Source organism: Pipistrellus hanaki, assembly GCF_964339955.1.
Source record: "Pipistrellus hanaki genome assembly, chromosome: 3".
Lineage (NCBI taxonomy): Eukaryota > Metazoa > Chordata > Mammalia > Chiroptera > Vespertilionidae > Pipistrellus > Pipistrellus hanaki.
The window spans coordinates 18,595,063-18,617,203 of NC_140505.1; the positions used below are offsets into that span (position 1 = coordinate 18,595,063).

The following is a 22,141-nucleotide window of genomic DNA, read 5'->3' on the forward strand; positions in this document are numbered from 1 at the left end:
GGATGAAAAAGATTTCAAAGAATATGATCAATGAAGAAAGAAATCATAAAAATGATATTTGGAGATGGAAATGGACATGGCTGGGTTAGTGAAGAAGAAAATGGTAATCATTAACTATAATGACATCTGTGATTATTGCCCGGTGAAGAGTATCTGTCTGGGCTTTCTGTCTGGTGGGTGTTTAGTTCAATGTGCGGCTCTATGCCTGAATCTCAAAAAAGAACACAGACTCTGGTATCAAGTATATTTGTTAGTTGTCAAAACTCATAGGAACCGGTTTCAAATAATCACAGCCCACAGGTTTTAGGAAGCAGCCCCTTCCTTGCCCAATCTATAGGCTGGAGATTGACTGTATCCGTCCACACATGCTACTTCTCCCAGGCCTGCTCTCCTAGATCTGCAGCATGTGGGCTGCACGAAGCTGGCCACATTTATTCCTGGGAAAGAGCAGATAAGGCTGGATGTGGGCATGTGGGAGGGAAGGTAGGGGTGCAGCTATAAATATCTCCTAAGAACAATGGATACCATGGAAATGCTTTAGGAGCATCCCATGTAACAAAGAAAGCAAGAAAGGTGGAAAAGAACCAAATCACCATCAAAAATATATAAATTGTTCTGTCTCTTTTTCTCTTCTCCCTCTCAGAAATGCATAATACATGGCACATGAAAAAGCAATATTTGCAATATAGTACAGTACTAGGAAGCAAAAGCATACTGCAGAATAATATATAAAAGATAATTCCATATTTTTGTAGGTAAAAATGATCAATAAGTATCAATTTCATGCAGTTTTCTGATATATATATATATATATATATATTAAGTGTGTAAGTATACACATAATATATATATGTATATATATATAATGTGTATAAGTATACACATGCACATAATCTCATCTATAATAATAAAAGCATAATCTGCTAATTAGACCAGATAGCCAAACAACAGTGTGGACATCCTTCTGGACAAAGCTGGGGCTGTGAGGACCGAGCCCCTTGCATGAATTCTATATATCGGGCCTCTAGTACATATCCTATCTAATAAAGAGGGAATATGCTAATTGACTGCCAAATCTTCAAAGATGGCGGCACTCAGTCCCCTCAGCCCTCCAGCCAAGCAAGGTTGGCCCGAAGCACAGGCAAGCCTCAGATGATGGTTGCCCAGCTGTCCAGGATCGCCTGAGGCTCAGGTAACTAGGCTGGCCGAGGCCTGTTCTGCCAGCAGTGGCAGCAGCAGAGGTGTGATGGGACGTCGCTTCCCCTGATTGCCTGGTTGCCTCCCGCCTCTGAGGGCTCCTGGACTGTGAGAGGGGGCAGGCTGGGCTGAGGGACCTCCCCTCCAGTGCATGAATTTTCACGCACTGGGCCTCTAGTATAAAGTAAAGTGAAAAGGCCTAGGCTTGCATAGATAACCTAAAGAACACATGACATAACTTAAGACACTATTAAATTTAAAAAAAAAGAACAGCACTCCAGTTTCTTTAGTTTATAAATACACAAATAATAAGACTAAGTTTTAATTACTTATTTTCAATGTCCAATTACCCAGAATGTACCTCTTAGAATAGGGGTGTCGAACTCAATCAGAGAAGGGGCCAAAATCTAAAATCCAGCCTAAATCGCGGGCCGAATGGTTTACTGAATAGTCATAAACTGACAATGTCATAAACTGACAGCGGAGTGCAGTGATGACAGCGCGGTGCGGGCCACATAGCAAGGTCTGGCGGGCTGGATTTGGCCCGCGGGTCTTGTGTTTGACACATGTCTTAGAATGTACCTTAGGTCTTTGGAAAATTTTCACAAACTGAAGCTCAGCTGCCACTGGCTCAAAATTACATTTCTCTGTCTGCAGAATACAAAAGGGATCTTTCTGGGCCCATCAGATACCGTAGCTACCCCAAAGCCTCCTAGGGAGGCAGGGACCAAAAGAAGTTCAGTACACAAACCCCCAGATGTGTTGCCAGGAAGTGGTGGTGCCCTCAGTAATTCCAAAAACACAAACCCCAATTAATCAGGAGCTCTTGGAATAGGGCCCAGGCATGGGCATTTTCTTTAAAAAATAAGCTCCCCAGGTGATTCTGATGTGCAGCCAACATGAATAGAATTATGGCCCTAATGGATTAATTTACTAAGGAGTCATTTGAACATGGCCTTGGAGAGAGGTAAAATCAAAGCAAAGAGGCTTTGGTTGACCAAGGCCAAGTGGGTGCATGGCCCTCCGCCTTGTGAGAGAATTATTATGCAAACAGAATAAAAGGACATCGACAGTGGGGTGGACAGGCCTCACAAAAGATAGTGAGGTTGATGGGCATCCCTCTCTCAAGCTCATGAATTAGAGACTCTTTAGACATTTCAAGCTGGGAAAATGCTTTCTGCTATCAGGTTGATGGCATGAGACCAGTATTTCACAAAATACACCAGGACCCAATTTTGATGCTGATGCTAGAGGACTAAAGCTCTCCTGGGCACCAGAGGCTTCCAGGCTTTTCCACGAGAGTCTGCACACTGACCCACATGACTCCCTGGCCCTTCACACAACAAATCCCACAGTCCAGCAGAATCCCTTGGAATAAATCTTACTCTGCTCTAAGAAGTCATGTCAAATAGATTTCAAATGGGATGTCATTGCTTGTTATCCTGCTAGTTTATGGCGGGTGAAAGCTAGGGAGCCTGCGAGGGTCTTCTGGTCCCTGCCCGTTTTTATCCCTATCAAGAAGCTGAAGTTTTGACTCAGTCCCATAAAGCAGCTACAAGGGCCTTCACTCCTTTCCCAGCACCCCAGAAATGCACTAGATTTAGAACATGGGGTGGTGACTCATCTCCAAGAATCATGCAGCTCTTAGTTTTTTTTCACTCTGAACAAGTGACAAGGATGATCCTTTTTATAACATTTTGAAACGACAATATTAGTTATTAGCTACCATTTATTGATGCTTCACCTGTGCCAGCCCTGTGCTGCACACTTCACATTCATCATGTTTAGTCGCCAGCATCAATCTTCAAGGAAATTATCATTCGCATTTTACTTTGGAGAAGGACAGAGACCACATAGAAAGGAGACAAACAATCCAATATTTAAATCCTGTCCGGGCTCTGAGAGTTTGCACTAATCCCACAACACCACACCGCTAATGTGAGGGCACCAGAGCCGGTTCAGGGGGGAAATGCCCACTCCTGTACATGTGCCTTGTGGCCTGAGGCCTATCTTGGGACCTTTGCCCTCAGCTTGTCAGCTTCAATCACTCTGTTTCCCGCAGAGCCATATCCAGTGGAACGCACCACCCTGATTTTTTCACAGCCTGGCTGCATTCAATTTTATTTTTCTGGGGAGTAGTTATATATAGCACCCATTTTTAATGGAGCTTCATTTTGCTACCTGGCATACCCTCCGTTCCTGTGGTTTAGAAGGAAGATAATACAGTTTAGCTCAGCCAGGGTCCTAAACAGATGTTCTGCATGTCTCTCTGTGTAGCCCTAGCAATGCATCACGTTAGATGGCTCATCCCGGGCCTGCCAGCATCACTGTGCCCATGCCAAATGCTGTCAGATAGCGTGCAATAAGCAAAAAACGGAGGTTAGGTTTGACCCCACAGTGGCTTTATTCTAATTCTTGAGTGCATTAGCATCTGGACTTCGCCAGGCGTCACCTGCTCTGGGGAAAGCTGATGGCGTTAAATTGATGTGAGAAGCTGAATGCGAATATTGTCCTGTTTTAAGCAACCTGGCTGTATAACAATCTGAATATGAGCATACCAACTTGAACAAACTATTATCTTTTACGAGGATTGTTCATTGGAAGAAAGATTTGCCAGAAATTGCCATTTGCCAGTGAACTTTCCCCATATATGGAAGAAGAAGAAAAAATGAGGGCCCATTGGCAAGAACATGATTTACGTGCAACTTTTTAACAGCTACTCCCTTAACAAATCAGACGGCAAAACACACAGGAGATGGGCTTACATCTCACTGCCAGGGCTTCCTGTCAAAACCAGTATTAAGTGAAGGACTGGGTTAGGGGAAGAATTCCATGAAGAATTCCGAGCAGAGCTGCATCTATCTGCCTGGGAGAGGTGATGGTGCAGTCAGTGCGATGATATTTATGAAGATCTCAAGTGGGGACTGCACTAGGTTTGACTCGGTTAAAAACATAATCCAAAATGACAGTGTCTCACCCTGTGCGCGGCTTGCCTTCAGGCAAACGGAGGAAGGGCGCTGCACAAGGTGACCTTGTCAGGTCCCCCCATCACAGTGTGGTTCTGTGACCGCCTAGCAGCAGCCTCAGTGCTTGGAGTTTGACTGTTAACGTCTGAGCCCTTGAAAGGACTAGGAAGAGGGCTGACTCGCCATGCAAATCTTCTGGAACCTTGGCCTTGGTGTCTGAAGTGTGCGCTTCCCAGGCTTCTGTAATGTGGAGGAGCCCTTGGCAGGGATGGGACCAGGTAGGGGAGATGGGGAGTGGAGAGGATGTGGTATAAAACAGCGTAAGTCCCAGGCACCCAGTCTCAGGGTGATTTAGAAAATTATTGCCAAAACCAGTTTGGCTCAGTGTATAGAGTGTTGGCCTGCAGACTGAAAGATCCCAGGTTCAATTCCAGTCAAGGGCATGTACCTTGCTTGTGGGCACATCCCCGGTGGGGGGGGGGGGGGGGTACAGAAGGCAGCTGATCGATGTTTCTCTCTCATCAATGTTTCTAGCTCTCTATTCCTCTCCCTTCCTCTCTGTAGAAAATAAATAAAATATTTTTTTTTAAGAAAGTTATTGCATGGTTATCCAGTGATGGGAGACCAGGCAGGATGGAAGGCAATGGGGAAAATTAAGAAAATATTTCACCTGGGCTCTAGCTCCTGTGGCCCCGCCTCAGTAAAAGTCTGAATGTCTTTTCTCCGTACCCACCTCATCTGACTGCTTCACTGCTTAACATTATGACTGTAAAATGACACCTTTCCACTGAGAGAAACTGCGCACATTTTAACAATTAATAGAGACATGAAACAAAAAATTGTGATTTCTTAAAACATGCCCACAAAACCGCATGCATACCCAAAGAGAATGCATAAAGAACACAGTTTGGAACTTTTTTTTATCTAGGCCTTTATAACTGCCGACCAAGGCAGGATCCCTTTAAATATTTATTCCCTGGTTCATTTTTCTACCATATAGAGTGAAATAGCATCCCTTACCTGAGCCGTCTCCTGGCTGTATATAAAAAGGGATAGCCTGCAAGCTTACAGCTCTCATCATGCGGATCAGAATCAAGCAAATGCAACAGAAAGAAACTCCAGTAAGCCTGAGGAAAAAGAAAGGAATGAGGCAATCATACTAAAAAAATATATATATATTGCAAAACAGAAAAATAAAGAAATAGAGCAAAAAGGAAAAATACTGACAATATAATCTATTATATATGTAATCTGCAAAAATAGACAAAATGTTCCTTTATAGAGATAGACCAAATGATATAGGAAATATATCTGCTCCATGTAAATTTATTAAATGCAACTTTTTTTCTCTCTTTCTTTCTTTTAGATAAAAAACCTCTTCATGAGATAAAACCCCAAAGTAAGTTCTTTTTCCTCTTGTGACTATAATTTATTCTCATATCTGCTGCCTTACTGTTGTATTTGCTTAGGAGCCCCACAGAACTGAAGTTTGTTCGAAAGATCCAGGGCTTTCGGGGCTTCTGCTCATTGGGTTTGGAGTCACATATCAGAGGTTTAAATCAGAAAGAAATATGCATACCCCTCTCCTCCCTCAGAATAAAAGTAAATCTCTCCTCCTGATTCTGCCTGCCTGTAAGCCCATTTCTCTACAACTGTCATCTAGAATTCTCATTTCTGAAGAGATTTACAGCATTACAATTAATAAATACCTATCAGCACACACTTTCATGAAAAGCAGCTTGGACATAAGCCTGACTACACCCCTCTCCACCTAGGAGGAGGAGGAGGGGGTGCCTGAGATGCAAACTGTTAAATCCATGGCAAAGGGGTAAATGAGGAACCAGTAAAACCATCAGAAACTGGAAATGAGAGGGTGGTGCTGGCTGGAGCCCTGTAATTACAGGCTTGCTTCCTGGGAGGACCTTTGTGTTATCTCCATCTTATGCAGGTAGGAGATTTGGGGAAAAGAACAGAAATTGAAGGGGTGGCAGCTCAGCATTCCATTTTATAGTCAGGCCTTAATTGACCTTGAGGACCACACAGAGGACTTCCAAAAATCCCAATTCCTAGGCTGTACCCCAAACCAGTATAATAAAAATGGGGGTAGGGGTTAGACCCCAACAATCTCTACTTTACAAAGCTCCCCAGGTGACTCCAGTGGGCAGCTAGGCTTGAGAACCTCCCTCTTAGAAAAATATTTCGCAAAGGGTAGATCAGGGACCACATGCATGAGAATGTTGGGGTGTGGCGGGAGTTTGTTAAATATGCCCCACCTCAGACTAAAACAAAGGAATTGGAATTCCTGGTATGGGGCGAGGGGCATTAGAGCCGTGGCCTGAAAACTGCGGCTCTCAAGACACATGCTGCTATTTGGTCCCTTGAGTGTGGCTCTTCCACAAAATACCAAGACCTGGGTGAGTCTATTTTGAAGAAGTGGCATTAGAAAAAGTTTAAGTTTAAAAAAGTTGGCTCTCAAAAGAAATTTCAGTCGTTGTACTGTTGATATTTGGCTCTGTTGACTAATGAGTTTGCCGACCACTGTCTAGAGACTATCTACATTGTAATATATTCCCCAAGGCCCATTAGTGTGTAAAGCAAGCATGTTACACTCACGGCCCATGGGCCGCATGCCTCATTTATTTGGCCCATGTTAGCCTTTGAGTTTGACAAGCTTGGTGTAAGGCATACTTGAGATCACAAGGCTTCTTAGCAGTAGGGAAGAGAGAAAAGGGCCTGGCAGGTTCGGTCTGTAAATCTTGTGGAAGGTGTCCCTGGTCAGTATTGCCCATTTTAGTATAAAATGAATGCTTTTTGATATTTTTAATTCTAGGGTATTAAAATTCAAATAGCTCTTACTAGCCACCTTCTTTGAAAGAATTAAGAGGCTGTGAAGATAGACACAAATAGGTATCATGGGACAGGGGTCAGGAAACATGAGAGAAAGGTTAGTAAAGCTATTTATGTTCATAGTTTATTATGTTGCTTCAGTTATAGGCTCGAGATATAAAGAACCCATTTCTTGCAGTCTGAAATCTTTGCAGAACAACAACAACAACAACAACACTTTCTTCTTTTCCATGCAGTCTGCTGCCCATAAAGTAACCTTTAGTACTTGGGTAGCAACCCTCCTACATCATGTATGCTTGATTTTGAACTCCCTGGAAGATTGGAGGGGAGAGACCTGGTTGTTTGTGTGTGGTTGTGTGTCTGTATATGTGCATGTTGAGGGAGGGAGAAGGGGAACAGGTCGCTGCATGTTTGACTAGTGCCCGAGTCAAGACCTTGGATAAGTAGACCTTCAACTTCTACCTGCTCACAGACCCTACTTATCAAGCTTGGATAAGTAGACCTTCAACTTCTACCTGCTCACAGACCCTGTGCCACCTGCCAGTTCTGGGGTGTAGCACAAGCAAGATCATAGGTATCCATGTGGCAGCCCATGTGAGAGTTACCTAGAAGTGCATGTGTGTTTTTTTAAAAATTAATTTCATGCTTAATTTGTGAGTCCTGTGCCATTCTAATTCGGTTACATCTGTACTTTCAGCCATAAACCCCACAGTAGCTATACCTAGTCCTCGGGGACTCCTGAATTAGTTTTTGCTTGGGGTTCTCGCTCCTGAACACCAAGCTTAATTGCTAGATACGGCAACCGAATCGCTTAAACTGTTTTAATTTGTCATTTCCTAAAAATAAAACCTTAACAGAATCAATGTGATTGCAAAAGGCTCCCAGAGGAATCCAGCCGGGGTTCTGTAAGCTGCATGGTTAGGCATGCATTATACAAATTCGGGCTGCGGTTGCTCAGTGAAAGAGGGGGTTGGTTGAAGAGTGCATGAATCATCACTGATGCAAAATCAAAGTCAATTATGAAGATAATTGAGAAACAACCTGTTCCTATATATAGCTGTGCACAGGATCTGTAGCAAGAAAACATCACTCAGGTCACACACACAGTTGCATAGAGGTGTATAAAAAGAAAAAAATAAAACAAAAGAAAAACACCAAAACAGACACAGACAATAGTATGGTGACTGCCAGAGGAAAGCAGGAGGGTGGTGATGGGTAGTGAATGAAGGGGAGAGGCAGGTGGAAGAGAGAAAAGGGAGGACAAATAGTGGGTAAAAGAGATTTGACTTCGGGGGATGAGCACATGATGTAGTATGCAGATGGTGTTTTGTTGAGTTGTACACTTGAAACCTATATGGTTTTATTAACCACAGTTACCCCAATAAATTCAATTAAAAAAGAGAGAGAGAAAAAAAGAAAGTGAAATCTTCAGATATCTGTTGGCAAATCATAATGACAAACGGGGGAAAATATGTGCAGTGCATAGCTCATGAAAGCACTTATTGTAAATGAGATAATTTAATCAATTACGTTTTCTAATGTACTGAGCTGAATGTTTCATTTTCTGCTTCTGCACATCTTAAATTATCTTCAGGTGCTTTATGAGATTTAATCATAGTTAATAGAAACTTCATTACCATCAAATGTGCTTTCAATAAATGTTGTGTAACAATGTCAGGAGGTGCAGTAAAATATAGTAGGCTCCGAATGGCAAACATGCACCCCCGAGTCAGACTGAGAAATGGCTGCATTCAGACAATGAGATTTCTGGGAGCCTTTGGGATATGCGGAGAGGCTGTAAGCACCTGAGCAGTGACTAGGTCAGCGTGTTCATCCTAGGGGTGAACAGAATTTAGCTTCTCCTTCGAATCTAGGTTAGAAACACAGATTCTCTCTTCATCTGCTTTCCATAGAGTTGTTTGTATCTAGCAGAGTTAAGCATGAATCCAACGAGTAGTGCCAGAGTCAGCTACCTCCAGGTCATCTCTAGCTGAGTATCTCTCAATGAACTTAATTTCAACTTTTTCAAACTGGAATGTATCCTTGTTTGTCCCAGTCCTGCTCCTGTCTTCTCTAGGTCAGTGAATAGTACCCCACCAACTCAGTTGTCTAGGTTAGGAACTTGGACAAGCCTTCTTGGCCCCTCTATCTTTTTGCTCTCTTTTCTCCTGCTCAGCACCCAATAAATCATTCTGTTCTACCACATAAAGAGATCTCAAGTTCATCAAACTTTTCCATTTTCATTGTACTCTTGTACATAATTCCATTTAATTCAACAGGTATTTATATATTATGTGTTGTTGCTGTTAATCCTCACCTGAGGATATTTTTCCATTGATTTTTAAAGAGTGGAAGGGAGGGAGAGTGACACAGAGAGAAGCATTGATGTGAGAGAGACACATCCATTGGTTGTCTCCCACAAGTGCCCCAACCAGGGCTGGGGATCAAGCCTGCAACCGAGGTCAGTGCCAGTAACTGGAATCAAACCTATGACTCTTCAGTCTGAGGGTGGACACTATCCACTGAGCCAAACTGGCTAGGGCTCAACAGGTATTTATTGAGTGCTTACCCTGTGCTAGGAAATGTTCTAGATGGTGGAGAGTTGGCACCTAGCACAGCAGATACAGTTTCTGCTTCCACATAGCTCAGGATTTAAGTGAGGGGAGAAGAAAACAACAATCCAGAAAATATATAGTGCTAAGTGCCATGAAGATGGGGCACATGTTGTGAGGAAGAATAAAGCATGGTAAGGGGCTCAGGGAAGGTTGGAGGGGATGTTGCTTTTATGTGTATTAGATGTGAGAGGAAGTTCCCTGTATTAGAATTACGTTTAAGAAGAGACCTGAAGAAAAGCAATGAAACAAACATCTGGCTATCTGGGGGAGAGCATTCCCAGCAAAGGGAACAGCAGGAGACAGAAGCTGTGAGGTAGAAGCTCGCTTGGACTGTCTGAGGAACAGTAAGAAGGCCAGGATGTATGGAGCAGAGTGGCAAAGGGAGGAACCACCATAACTGAGATCAGAGATGTGGGACAAATGGCCAAGTATAGTATAGGCCATTGTAATGATTTTGACCTTTGCTCTGAGCAAGATGGAAAGCCTTTGAGGGTTTTTGTCCATGGTGATGTGGCTGAATATTTTCAAGGATAAACTGTTCCCGCTGTGCTGAGTGTAAACATATAATGAGAGCAGAAGCAAGGAAACCTCTTAGAATGACCTATTGTAACAATAATTTATGACAATTATCTAGACATTTACAGTATCAGGTTCAAGATTATTGTGGCTTGAGACAGATAGATAGCATTAGAAATTGTCAAAACACATCATATGCTACATATTTTTTAAAGGCAAAGTCCAAAGAATTTGCTGGTAGACTGGCTATTGAGATTAAGAGAAAAGGATTAGGTTGAAGGAAAGAGTTTCAGGCAGAAGTAACAGAATGTAGAAGGTATTACATGCCAAATTGGGTTATGAATGATTCCAAAATTTTAGCTATGCAACTACAAAATGGTATTGGCATTTCTACAAGAGAAAAATTTGACATAGTAAATTCTGAAGAAACAAGACTTCAGTGTTACAAATGCCAAGTTTGAGATACCTATTAAGCATCAAAATGGAGAGGTTAAATAGGCAAGTTGAAAACTTGAGTATAGAGGTCAGAGGTGAGTCCTGGGTAAATACATAAATCTGGGGCTTGTCTGTTTCCAGATGATATTTAAAGCCATTAGTTTGAATGAGATCACCGGATAATGAGTGCAAATAGAGAAGGGAAAGGATCTGAGGGCTGAGCCCTTGAGGATATCAACATTTAGATGTAGAAGAGGTCAGAAGTCACTGCAGAGGAAACAGAGAAGTAACAGCCAGCAAAGTGTGAGAAAAACCAAATGATAAGGAAATGGTAGCCCAGAAAAGTTTGAAAGTTCAAGGCCATCTTCATTCCTAACCATGATTTTTACAATGTCCTCCCTGTGTCTATTCTTGCCCTACATCATTTTATTTGTGATCTTTTAAAAATAAATTCTGGTGGCATCAATTCTGTTTTTAACCTTCTTCAATAGCTCTCCATTACTTTTAAGATGAAGTCAAAAGTAAGTAATATGTTTATGATCTGATCTCAACTTTTTTTTTAAAATCACAGCAGTTTTTCTTAATCACCTTAATTATTAGCATTTTTCTTCCTGCCCTCTCACCACTTTCTATATTTTTCAGCCAAACAAAGCTTCTTAGTTTTCAGAATAACGTATGCCCAATTTGGCATATCTTACCTTATACTAGTACACTTTGCTACTTCTGCTTAGAAACTCTTTTCCTCACCTAATCCTTTATCTGTTTAACTTATTCTTCCTCCCAGATTCAGCTTAGGTGTCATTTCTGCTAGGCCTCCACCAACACCCTACCAAGTCTGAATTAGTTACTCTTATAATTTGCCAAGTATCAGATTATTTCCCTCTTTCTAAAGAATATTTTCAGTACCTTTACACTGGCCTGGATTCCCTTTCTGATATAGACAGAAAGCCCTGCCTTCTGGTAGACAGATAGTCATTGACACTTAACCTGTAGCATTCACTGTTGTGCCTAATATGTATTAGATATTCAATAATTATTTAAGTTGTGGTCTGACATCTTCCTGCTAACTCCACAAGTGGGCCTTTTATTGTTAATGTGAAAATAAAGACTTTGTTTCTATATATCCATTGCTGCCCATTCAGGTAGCAGATATTTATTATGCAATTATTCTACATAATAGTCTTTGCCCAGTGAAGCTTGATGGGGAAAAATATGAAAAGTTGCTTCCCCCCCAATTTCAATACAAGCCAGTAGAAGATAATAAATGATTTGGGAAAATGGGAAGGAAACACTGTTTAATAATCATTTAAAGCCCAAATGTATGCCTCCCAGAAGCATTCTCACCATAACAGCCTGATTGTGTCTTTAAAGCAGTGGTTCTCAACCTTTCTAACGTCGCGACCCTTTAATGCAGGCTCTACAGCAGTGGTTTCCACCTGTGGGTTGCAACTCACAGGTTGACAACCACTAGCAGGGTCACCTAAGACATCGGAAAACACAGATATTTACATTATGGTTCATTAACTGTAGCAAAATTACAGTTATGAAGTAGCAACAAAAATAATTTTATGGTTGGGGGTCACCACAATATGAGGAACTGTATTAAAGGGTCACGGCATTAGAAAGCTTGAGAACCACTACTTTAAAGTCTGAAAACTGGGAATGCGCTTCTCACTCTTAGACATTCCATTCCGCATCTTTTCCCAGGATATACCAGCTTCCTCTATAGTAGAATCGTGTCTGCAACTTTGGGCAATATCTTTAAATTCCCAACAGACTCCTAAGTTCTTTTATGCTAGCATTACGTTACAGACTTTGATGCTGATCTTCTCGCCATGCCTTTTTTATTTTCTATTTTGCCCATCATTTTCCTTCATCTCCTGCTGATTATTTTCGATTACATAACTACAGCACTTAACACAAATTGCATGACTTGTTTTATCCTTCAAAATTGTTCCCACTGTGAATCAATTCAACCCATATACATGTGCAATATCTATAGTTCTTACCACTTTCAGTTTTCTTATTATCTCATTTTTATCCCATCATAAGCATATGCCTTTTCTTACTACTATTTTCAATGATATGGTTGACTCTGCCCTTAATGGGCATGATATAGGATTTTGTTCATGAAATAATTTAGGACTAAGCATAGAAATTACAAATAAGTAGTAAACCAACATGTTCTTCAGCAACAGAAAAATGCAGGTTACTTATTTAAGTGAATTCACAGCACCCATCTCTCCAGCTGTTAGTATATTCAAAGTTCATAGAGTTAACATCTTTAATAAAGTCATTTTTTCAAAGTCTGGAGTTCAAATTCTGTTCTTTTTTATTCTATTGCCCATTTTAACTTGGTCTTTCTATCTGATGGGGGAAAGCACAGTTCTTTTGCATTCCAAATGTAGTTAACAGATAAAACAAAAGGGCCTCCTACTTAAATTTGAATGTCAGATAAACAATCAATGTTTTTAGCATTAGCATGGGAAATACTTATACTAAAATTATTCTTTGTTGCTCTGAAATACAAAATTACTATTTTTTATTTGCTAAGTCTGACAACTTAAAAGGAAGAATAAAACATGTCTTCATGGCTCTATCAAGAAATATTTTATAAATGAGATTCCCTTTATTAACAATTTTGGTGGAAATATTAGAATTGAAATGAATATTAGTGGGGCAAAGTCTTTGAGTAAAAGGGCAAAACGTCCACTGATGTGTTAGGTCTATTTGAAAAAAGTGAGTAATCAGATTTGCTCAGAGTAGGGTTCATATAGATGAGAAGAGGCCAAAGCAGTTGAAAAATGGGTTGGGGCAGAACATAAAGTATTTTGAGCTGTAATTAACTTCCTATTGGAATGGACTCACAGCACAATCACTGAAAGGTATTGGAATGGCAGTACCAGAATCAAGCTTGAGAAGAGTATTCCATGTGTAAAATGGTTCAGTGATCAAAGACTGGGAGCATGCGTACCAGGTAACAGACTACAGTGTGGGCATCAACTGTTGAAATTGAAATGTGAGAGGCCCTGGAGATAAAAATCATTAAGATGTATGAGTAGCCGAAATCGGTTTGGCTCAGTGGATAGAGCGTCAGTCTGTGGACTGAAAGGTCCCAGGTTCGATTCCGGTCAAGGGCATGTACCTTGGTTGCGGGCACATCCCCAGTGGGGGGTGTGCAACAGGCAGCTGATTGATGACTCTCTCTCATCGATGTTTCTAACTCTATCCCTCTCTCTTCCTCTCTGTAAAAAATCAATAAAATATATATTAAAAAAAAAAACTTCCTTTAAAAAAAAAAGATGTATGAGTAGAAAATACTTAATAAGAATGATGAATTTGTGACTTCCTCTAAGCTGATGACAAATTGGAGATGTAACACAAAAACATGCAAGTGGTTTTGTTCACCAAGCAGGACAAAAATGTGGGATGATATCTCAGACAGGAGATGAGGCAGGAGATCTTGATGGGGAACTATTATGCATTAAGGAACTTAGCACTGCTGGTATGTAAATGATTACCCAAGTAGGTAAGCACAGAGAAAGGAAGAAAGGCCAAGACCTAACTTTAAAGCCCATTTATAGAACTATGAGACTGAAGGATAGTTACTAAACAATAAGAAAGATGAAGGCAGGAGAATCAAATTTAAGGGACTTTTTCCCCTCGAAGGTAGATTGGCTATTGTTTTCTGCTGCAGAGAATAAGACAGAGACATTGCTATTGAAAATAACATTTGGACAGTGGTTTGGGTAAAGAACAGACTTTAGAGAGAACAATCAAATGATATAGAAATAGTGGGCTTGTCAAATTATCCTACACCCTATCAATGGACTAGGCAAATATAAGAAGAAATGAAGTACAGTAAAGTAAGTATAATCTTCCTTGGGTAAAGAAAAATAAAGGACATTTACTTTTCTTTTTCTTTTTTTTCTTTTTTTTTTTTCTGAAAGGTTTGCAAAGATATTAACCAGAGTAGCTACTGTTGGAGAAAGGGTAGTTGGATGACAAGTTTTCTCTTTGCATAGTGAAACTTTTCCTAAAACATTTTCTTATTTTATATTCAACTTATTCCTTTAACAGGGGCAGGGGGTAAAAGGTTAGCAAAATTATGAAACATGTATTAAGAAATGATTAATGTTAAAAATGCATAAAGTTCTTTTCAAATAAAGAGCTAAGGATTCTATGGGTGTAAAGGAGGCTGCATCTGTGAGAAATTTATTAGGAAATGAGCTGCAGCAAGGATTTGGGGAGAGGTGGGTAGGGAAACTAGACTATGTTTATAGGCAAAGGGCAAGGCTGGAAGATGGAGGAAATTTTTGAAGATGCAAGACAAACAAGGAACCATGAAGGAGGGCAGGTCCCAATGGAGGCAGCAGAGGATGTGATCAGGGTTTCCTGACACAGAAGAGGAGCAGCTCTGCAGGGTGCAGAGAAGAGGCAAGAAAGACTGCCTGAGAAGCAGAGGGAGTTTGAGCTGTTGGGCAGAGAACTCACATGGGAGGACCTCTATTTTTTCACCTAAAAGAGAAGTAGTGAGAAGCAAGAATCCTAAAAAAGGAAACAAAGTTCAGAATAACTGTTGTTTTTTGTTGTTGTTGTTTTGTGTTTTTTTAAAAATATATTTATTGATTTTTACAGAGAGGAAAGGAAAGGGTTAGAGAGCTAGAAACATTGATGAGAGAGAAATATTGACCAGCTGCCTCCTGCAAACCCCATAGCGGGGATGTGCCCACAACTAATGAACATGCCCTTGACTGAAATCAAACCTGGGACCTTTCAGTCTGCAGATGGATGTTCTTTTTTTTTTCTTTTTTTCTTTTTTTAATATATTTCATTGATTTTTTACAGAGAGGAAGGGAGAGAGATAGAGAGCTAGAAACATCGATGAGAGAGAAGTTTTTAAAAAAATATATTTTATTGATTTTTTTACAGAGGGAAAGAGAGGGATAGAGAGTTAGAAACATGGATGAGAGACACATCGACCAGCCGCCTCTTGCACACCTCCTACTGGGGATGTGCCTGCAACCAAGGTACATGCCCTTGACTGGAATCGAACCCGGGACCTTCCAGTTCGCAGACCAACGCTCTACCACTGAGCCAAACCGGTTTCGACAGAGTAACTGTTTTAATGAAAACTGTTTTTGGTCACGGGCCATGAATGAAGTCATTATTCAGCTGTAATAAGGCCCAGCTAGCTAGTAGGGTTTGTGACTTCCTCCAAGCAAGGCTAGGTAACCTGGCACAGGAAAATACAGAGCAGAGAGATGAGGCTAGGAAGCCACGCAGGGAAATAGATAAGCAACTTGGGAGTGAAGACAGATGTGCATTTAAACCCTGGCTTTGTCATTGTCTAATTACAAAGTCTTGCGTGGTTTCTACCTTATGTCATATCTGTAAAAAAGGAAATATAACATCTTCAAATAGATTTGGTTGTGGGATGAGAATGTGGTCACATCTATGGTTTCAAAAATTGGAGCACAAGCAATGCTCAGTTTCTGGGTTACTCTTGTGGTCCAGCGGTAGTTAGTAGAGTGGTCAGAAGGCCAGGGGTTAACAGCTGGAGAGGGGCTGAACCTATCCTAATCAATTGATTCTGGAACCAGAGTGCCTGGGATTGGATCCCAGCTCTGCTCCTTACCAACCAGAAAGCTTTGGGCAAAGCAAGTGATTTTCTTGCCTTGGTTTGCATGTTTGAATGGGGACATTTTTACAGGTTGTTGGAAGATCAAAATGAGTTAATAAGTGTAACGTATTAGGCCAGTGCCTGGCATATAATATTATAAGCACTACTTAAGAATTTGCTATTGTTGTCTTTAACTAGAACAATAAAGGTACAATCACCACAATAATAATGTTTTTGGGGATGGGAGATTGAAAAAGAAGCTGAGATGTTTGTTGATTGGTAAAAGGGGTTGAGAGATTCAAATATGATTGGAATTGCTCACAATGGTTGACCATTTAAAAGCTATTTTCTCATGTGTTAAAAAAAATGTTGCTTCTAGGTGACAGCAAGTATAAATAGCTCTAACAAAGACTTCTATTATATCGTATGTCAGCATGCAGTTAATATTTTGGCGTATCACTGTATCCATAGCACTGCCTGGGGTGGAGACTTGGGGGTGGGGTTCATGAAATGGCTATAGCCTTCTATGTCCAGAACAGCAGATGGTCCTTTAATTGTCCATTGGTTAGCTTCTCTCACACCTCACTCTTTGTGAATACCTCCTGTGTGGATGCCTTAGTAATTCACTGTCTCCTCTATATACCAGTTCAAGTTATTGTTGTCTTTACGAAATGGGATCTATGGTCATTGTATACCTAATAGGAGGTAGAAAAAACATAACATGTTCTGAAGGGCATTTGCTATGTTCTTTCATTAATTTTGTGTTGCTATCCAATCCTGTAAAATAGATTCTAACCTGATATATAGTTAAGCTTATCCCATGGGAATTAAGTTAAATTTCCATTAACCAGTGGCGTTAATATATATTTCAGATGGGAGACAGGTACAGAGATAAAGGCAAACTAAGTAAACGGCCCTTCTACTTAATCCTGTGGGGACACTGCTTAGTAAACATGACTAAGATGGTTGTAATTCATAAAGTTACTGAACTTGTTAATGCCACTTCCTGAACTGTGAAGTTCAAAGGTGCTTTAAAAGGTCATTTAGCTCCTCTCACCAGACTTGACCCCAAAAATAAATAACTGCAGACTATTTTAAATTCATGCTGTCTTTTAGAGACTCTCTGAAAGGAGATTTCCAATCTCCCTCAGAATTACAGTGAAGTTTTTAACAACCCTCATTGTAGAAAAGGTCATTTTAATATCTAACCAGAGTCTCAGTTGCTGTAATAAAAGGCCACGTCCTCCTTTTCATCCCTGATAGAGATGGCGGGAGAGTTGGTTACTAGCTTCAGCATAAATGAAGGGTTATTGAGCACCTACCGTGGGCCAGTTCTTTCCTTGTAACAACCCTTTCTGCATTGAAGATCATCACAACTCACTTTACAGCTCTTTTCTCCAGCCCAAATAAACCCATAAACATTTCCCTGCCAGGGTCCTACTTTCCAACTCTCTATTGAACATGTTCCGTAGTACTTTCTGAACAATTTGAAGATAAAGAGATTTCTCAGTCAGTTCTCAGATGGTTTGTTTGTTGTCTCTGACCTATAGCTTGTACACAACAATCTGTCCTGCCATCAGGCTGGGTCCTTCCAAGTTTTGCCTAAGCTTTTGTGATTCTTGGGTACAGGAAAATAAGGATGAAAACACAGGGGAGAAAATCAATAAGACATCAATTTGTCAAGCTTCGCCTATGAAATAGAAAGTCACAGAAAAGAATCCTGTGCCCACCAAAAAAAAAAAAAAAAGACAGAATAGCCCAATCCATCATGGGGTACCAAAGTTTTTGTTCAAAATCACTTGAGCAAAGAAACCAGCAACACAAGGGCATGTGAGCGAGCACACAGGTGTAAATGTACATGTGTATAAATGCATAAGAAAATAGTCCCTGTGGCAGGGGTTCTAAAACTAACCTCAGACTGTGGTTCCTTTAATGTTTCTCTTCCCATAGTTTGAGGCAAGGCAAGTAATTAATAAATAGGTTCACACAATGACTTGCAAAATTTCTCAGGTGCAAATATAGAGATATTACTGTTTTTTAAAGTTTAATGCAATAAAGAAGAATGCATCGGCATTCATATACTTTACAATAAAAATATCATCCAAAACGAGTTCTAGGAACCATAAGAGATACAAGAGTTTAGATGATTATGGGTTGGCAGGGAGGATGAGACTGTCCAGGACAGAGTTACTTTCTTGGTGGAGGGGATCTTCAGCTGTCACCTGATAGGCAGACAGAGATGGGGAATGCCTAGATGCCTGCTGGGGTGAGGGATGTGTAGCAATGACCTGTCCCTGTAATATGAAAGGTAAATAGGACCCTTCACTAGCAGGCATCTACCTAGCAGGAAATTAATTACAATGGCATTTGGGACATACAGCAAAGAAGAGGAGGAGCACAGGAATGGATGTGGAGAGGCTGTCAGGCGCTGGAAATGCCCTCACCATGTGGTCAAAATAGTAGAGCAGTTCCTCAGGGAAGTAGCAGTAGTTCCTGATGTTCTTACCAGAGCTGAATGTGTGCTTATGTGCATGCATATGCACACATGTATGTGATGATTCTGCAGTGGCTCCTCTCCAAGTGCCCATGTGCTCACAGACACACATATACCCATGGTAGAAAAAGTGGAACTAAACCTCAAGGTCTTCTGGGCCAGTCCTGAACAAACGTCAGGAAAAAAAAAATCAATGAGTGTTTATAAGCACACAGAAATTCTTATAGGGAAAACGACTCTACTCTCTTGAAAGGACAGAGTAGACATTGGTGTAGAGGGGAATTAAGGAAAATAAAAGCATTAACTTAAATAAAAGCAGGTAGATAGAGAAAAGAAGAGCAAAGAAAGAAGACAAAGAAGAATGAAGCACTGTGAGTCATTTGAGATTTTGAGCTGCAGGTGAGGATGCTGGGTCCCTCTCTTGAGACATACACATGTAGCTTTGAATACTTGTGTCTACCTGTAGTTGTACTTGGATACCAGGATTTACTACTTTTAGTCAAGAAACAGCTGAGAATATGGACCATGTATTATTTCAGCCTTGCATCCTCTTTTCCATTGCATGGTTGGCTGTCAACAAATACTGAATAATGAAAATATTAGATCCTGCTGGAACTGGTTTGGCTCAGTGGATAGAGCGTCAGCCTGTGGACTGAAAGGTCCCAGGTTCAATTCCGATCAAGGGCATGTACCTTGGTTGCGGGCACATCCCCAGTAGGGGGTGTGCAAGAGGCAGCTGATTGATGATTCTCTCTCATTGATGTTTCTAACTCTCTATCTCTCTCCCTTCCTCTCTGTACAAAATCAATAAAATATATTTTTAAAAAAGAAAAAGAAAATATTAGATCCTGAACTTTGTACTTCCTAGGACAGATTGTTATTGTAAAATAGATACCACTGTGCTTATCTTTATGTAGAAGTCCATTGACTTCTGGCATTTAGATTGCACTAAATGCTGGGAAGAACCTTATAATGAATGGAACTCATCATAGAAGTCTCTCCCTTCTTTACCCACTCTATCTCCAAAGACCCTCTACTCATTGTTTTAATGCTATAATTTAGTATTTAATTTCCTTAAGTCAGGTAGATTTTGTAAACATTCCTGAGAAAGGAAACACAATGATCCATATCACACAGTTAAACCTCAATCTAAAAGCACATGTAGATTCCTCTTCTAAACACAGAATTCATATCTGAAGGGAAAATAATTCTGGTTACCTGATAACCTGGGAAGCAGGGATTGGATAATAAAGATACAGATGAGAATCCAGAGGAGCAAAGACAACTTGTTCTTGCTCCTCAGTTTAGTCTCAGAATGTTCCTGTCAGGTCATGTCCATTTTCAGCAGACGTATTTGCCCTGGTCATTCTCCTGGCTTCTGTCCCTTCCTATTTTAGGACCTGGGAAGCTAAAGATGTCTTTGTCTGTACTTTGCCAACTCAGCCAAAGAGCAGCTGCATTCTGTATGCTGCCAGGCTGTTTTTCTGTAGGTGCACAGTTGCTGAGCAGGTGTGTTCTCCCCAGATGCACCTTTTATGATGATAAGTGTCATCAGTCATAGGTACCCAAGGAACTGGAGGGGAAGAGGAGAAAAGGCCAATGGTTTCAATCCAAAATTTTCTCACTGCTCCTGGTACCCTGGCTTTCTACCATGTTTCCCTGAAAATAAGACCTAGCGCATGGAAAGATAAGACATCCCCTGAAAATAAGACCAAGCGCAACTTTGGGAGAAAAAAATAATATAAGACACTGTCTTATTTTCGGGGAAACGGTATATCTGTCAGGTTCCCTGTCCTCTCTCTCTTCTGAGAATAATTTATTATTCCCTCAAAGGAATCTGGGTAGCAGGGATTGGTTAATAAAGATAAAGATGAGAATCCAGAGGAGCTAAGACACAGGCAGATGTTGGAACTTTCCCCCCCATGTGACACAGATAGATATTGGAATTTTGGACTCATCATGAACCAGGGTTAGTCAAAGAAAACAACCATAAATACCTCCATCCTGTCTTTCCTTTGGGCCATCACAAAGTCGGAATTAAAACTTAAAACATAGCCCTGTTTCTCCTAGGCTATTGTGGTTATTCAAAGTGTCTGATAGCCATGGCCAGTGTGGCTCAGCTGGTTGAGTGTATTCTCATGCACCAAAGGTCACCAGTTCAATTCCCTTTCAGGGCACGTGTCAGAGCTGTGGGCTCAGTCTGCAGTAGGGGGCATGCAGGAGGCAGCTAATCACCTGTTTTGCTCTCATTGATCTTTCTCTCTCTCCCCTTTCCTCTTTCTCTCTCTCAAATCAATGGGAAGTTTTGTTTTTAAAGTGCCTGATAATCCTCTGACCTTTTGGGTGATTGTGTTCTCCCTCACAAATAATTTTTCTGGGTTTACTGCCTTATTACCGAACTGGTTCTGCTTGATTTCCTTGTTCACTCTTTAATTTGGTAGCACCTTATTTTACAGTCCACTAACTTTGTTGAAAATAAATTCACTTTACTTGTGCGGTTAGTATTACTCATTTGATAACATAAGCATCAAATTAGGGTGCAGTGAATGCATAGTAAGTGCTGTGCAATTACAAAATAAATATATAATGGGTTTATTTTATCCTCCAAACCCAGCACAGGGTGACACAGCAATTACTTTTGGACCTATTAAGTGCACTGACCACATAATCTGTAGAGAGATTAATTACATACGTAGTTAGCATTTGCCACCTTCCATTTCCACACACCTTCCAAGATTACACCTCCTTTAGGATTACGTAGTCTTGGATAATCCTCGTGCTGAATTCTAATAACCATGCTGCATCTCTTTAGGAATGAACCATACCCAATGTGCACTGAGCAAAAGAGTTGAAAATCGACTTCAACATATCTTGGGGGATGGGGAGACACCTTCAGTCTCAATTCCAACTAATGCTTTTATTTTTGCTTTGCCCATGCATTCAATAGGATGGAGTAGGAGAGGTATGGGAGAAACAGCATGTGCCCTCTTAGAGACCCGTCCTCTTCCACAAATAAAAGTATTCAAGCCTAGCATCTAATTGGTGCTAGAAAACATTTACCATGGACATTGAGCACCCAGGACCAAGACCTCTTCGTATCTCACAACAGAAAGTCTCTCATAATGACTGTATATATTCTAAACAGATGTTAATGTGTTCTCTTAAAATGAACGACGTGTGCCCCAGCTCGAAGTCCTAATTGAGAACTCTGGTCTACACCTTTGACTCACAGACCACGTGTTATCTTCTAACCTTAGATCACTCTCTGTGAATGCATGTGCCCAGGCCATATATACGTAAAACCGTTCACCCATATTCTGTCATTGTATGTGGGTCTCATGTTTTCCCTCTAAATAAAACTATGAAAAATAATGTTTAGGTAAATATGACTTCCTGAGAAGTTGCCTGTTTTTACTTGAAAATATTATATTCTTTGCAAAATTGACTG

General features: G+C 40.7%; 1 protein-coding gene across 9 annotated transcripts in view; it reads left to right on the forward strand.

Annotated features, from left to right (window-relative positions):
• The window catches only part of UNC5D (unc-5 netrin receptor D), a 495,999-nt gene that overhangs the window by 405,326 nt on the left and 68,532 nt on the right, over positions 1-22,141 (forward strand). For 6 of the 9 annotated variants that reach the window (XM_084879252.1, XM_084879255.1, XM_084879254.1 and 3 more), the window contains one exon: positions 5,530-5,562. The exons of the other annotated variants lie outside the window; for them this stretch is intronic. In XM_084879252.1, coding sequence (XP_084735378.1) covers positions 5,530-5,562 — 33 coding nt within the window. The remainder of the gene's footprint in view (positions 1-5,529; positions 5,563-22,141) is intronic. 9 annotated transcript variants of the gene reach the window in all.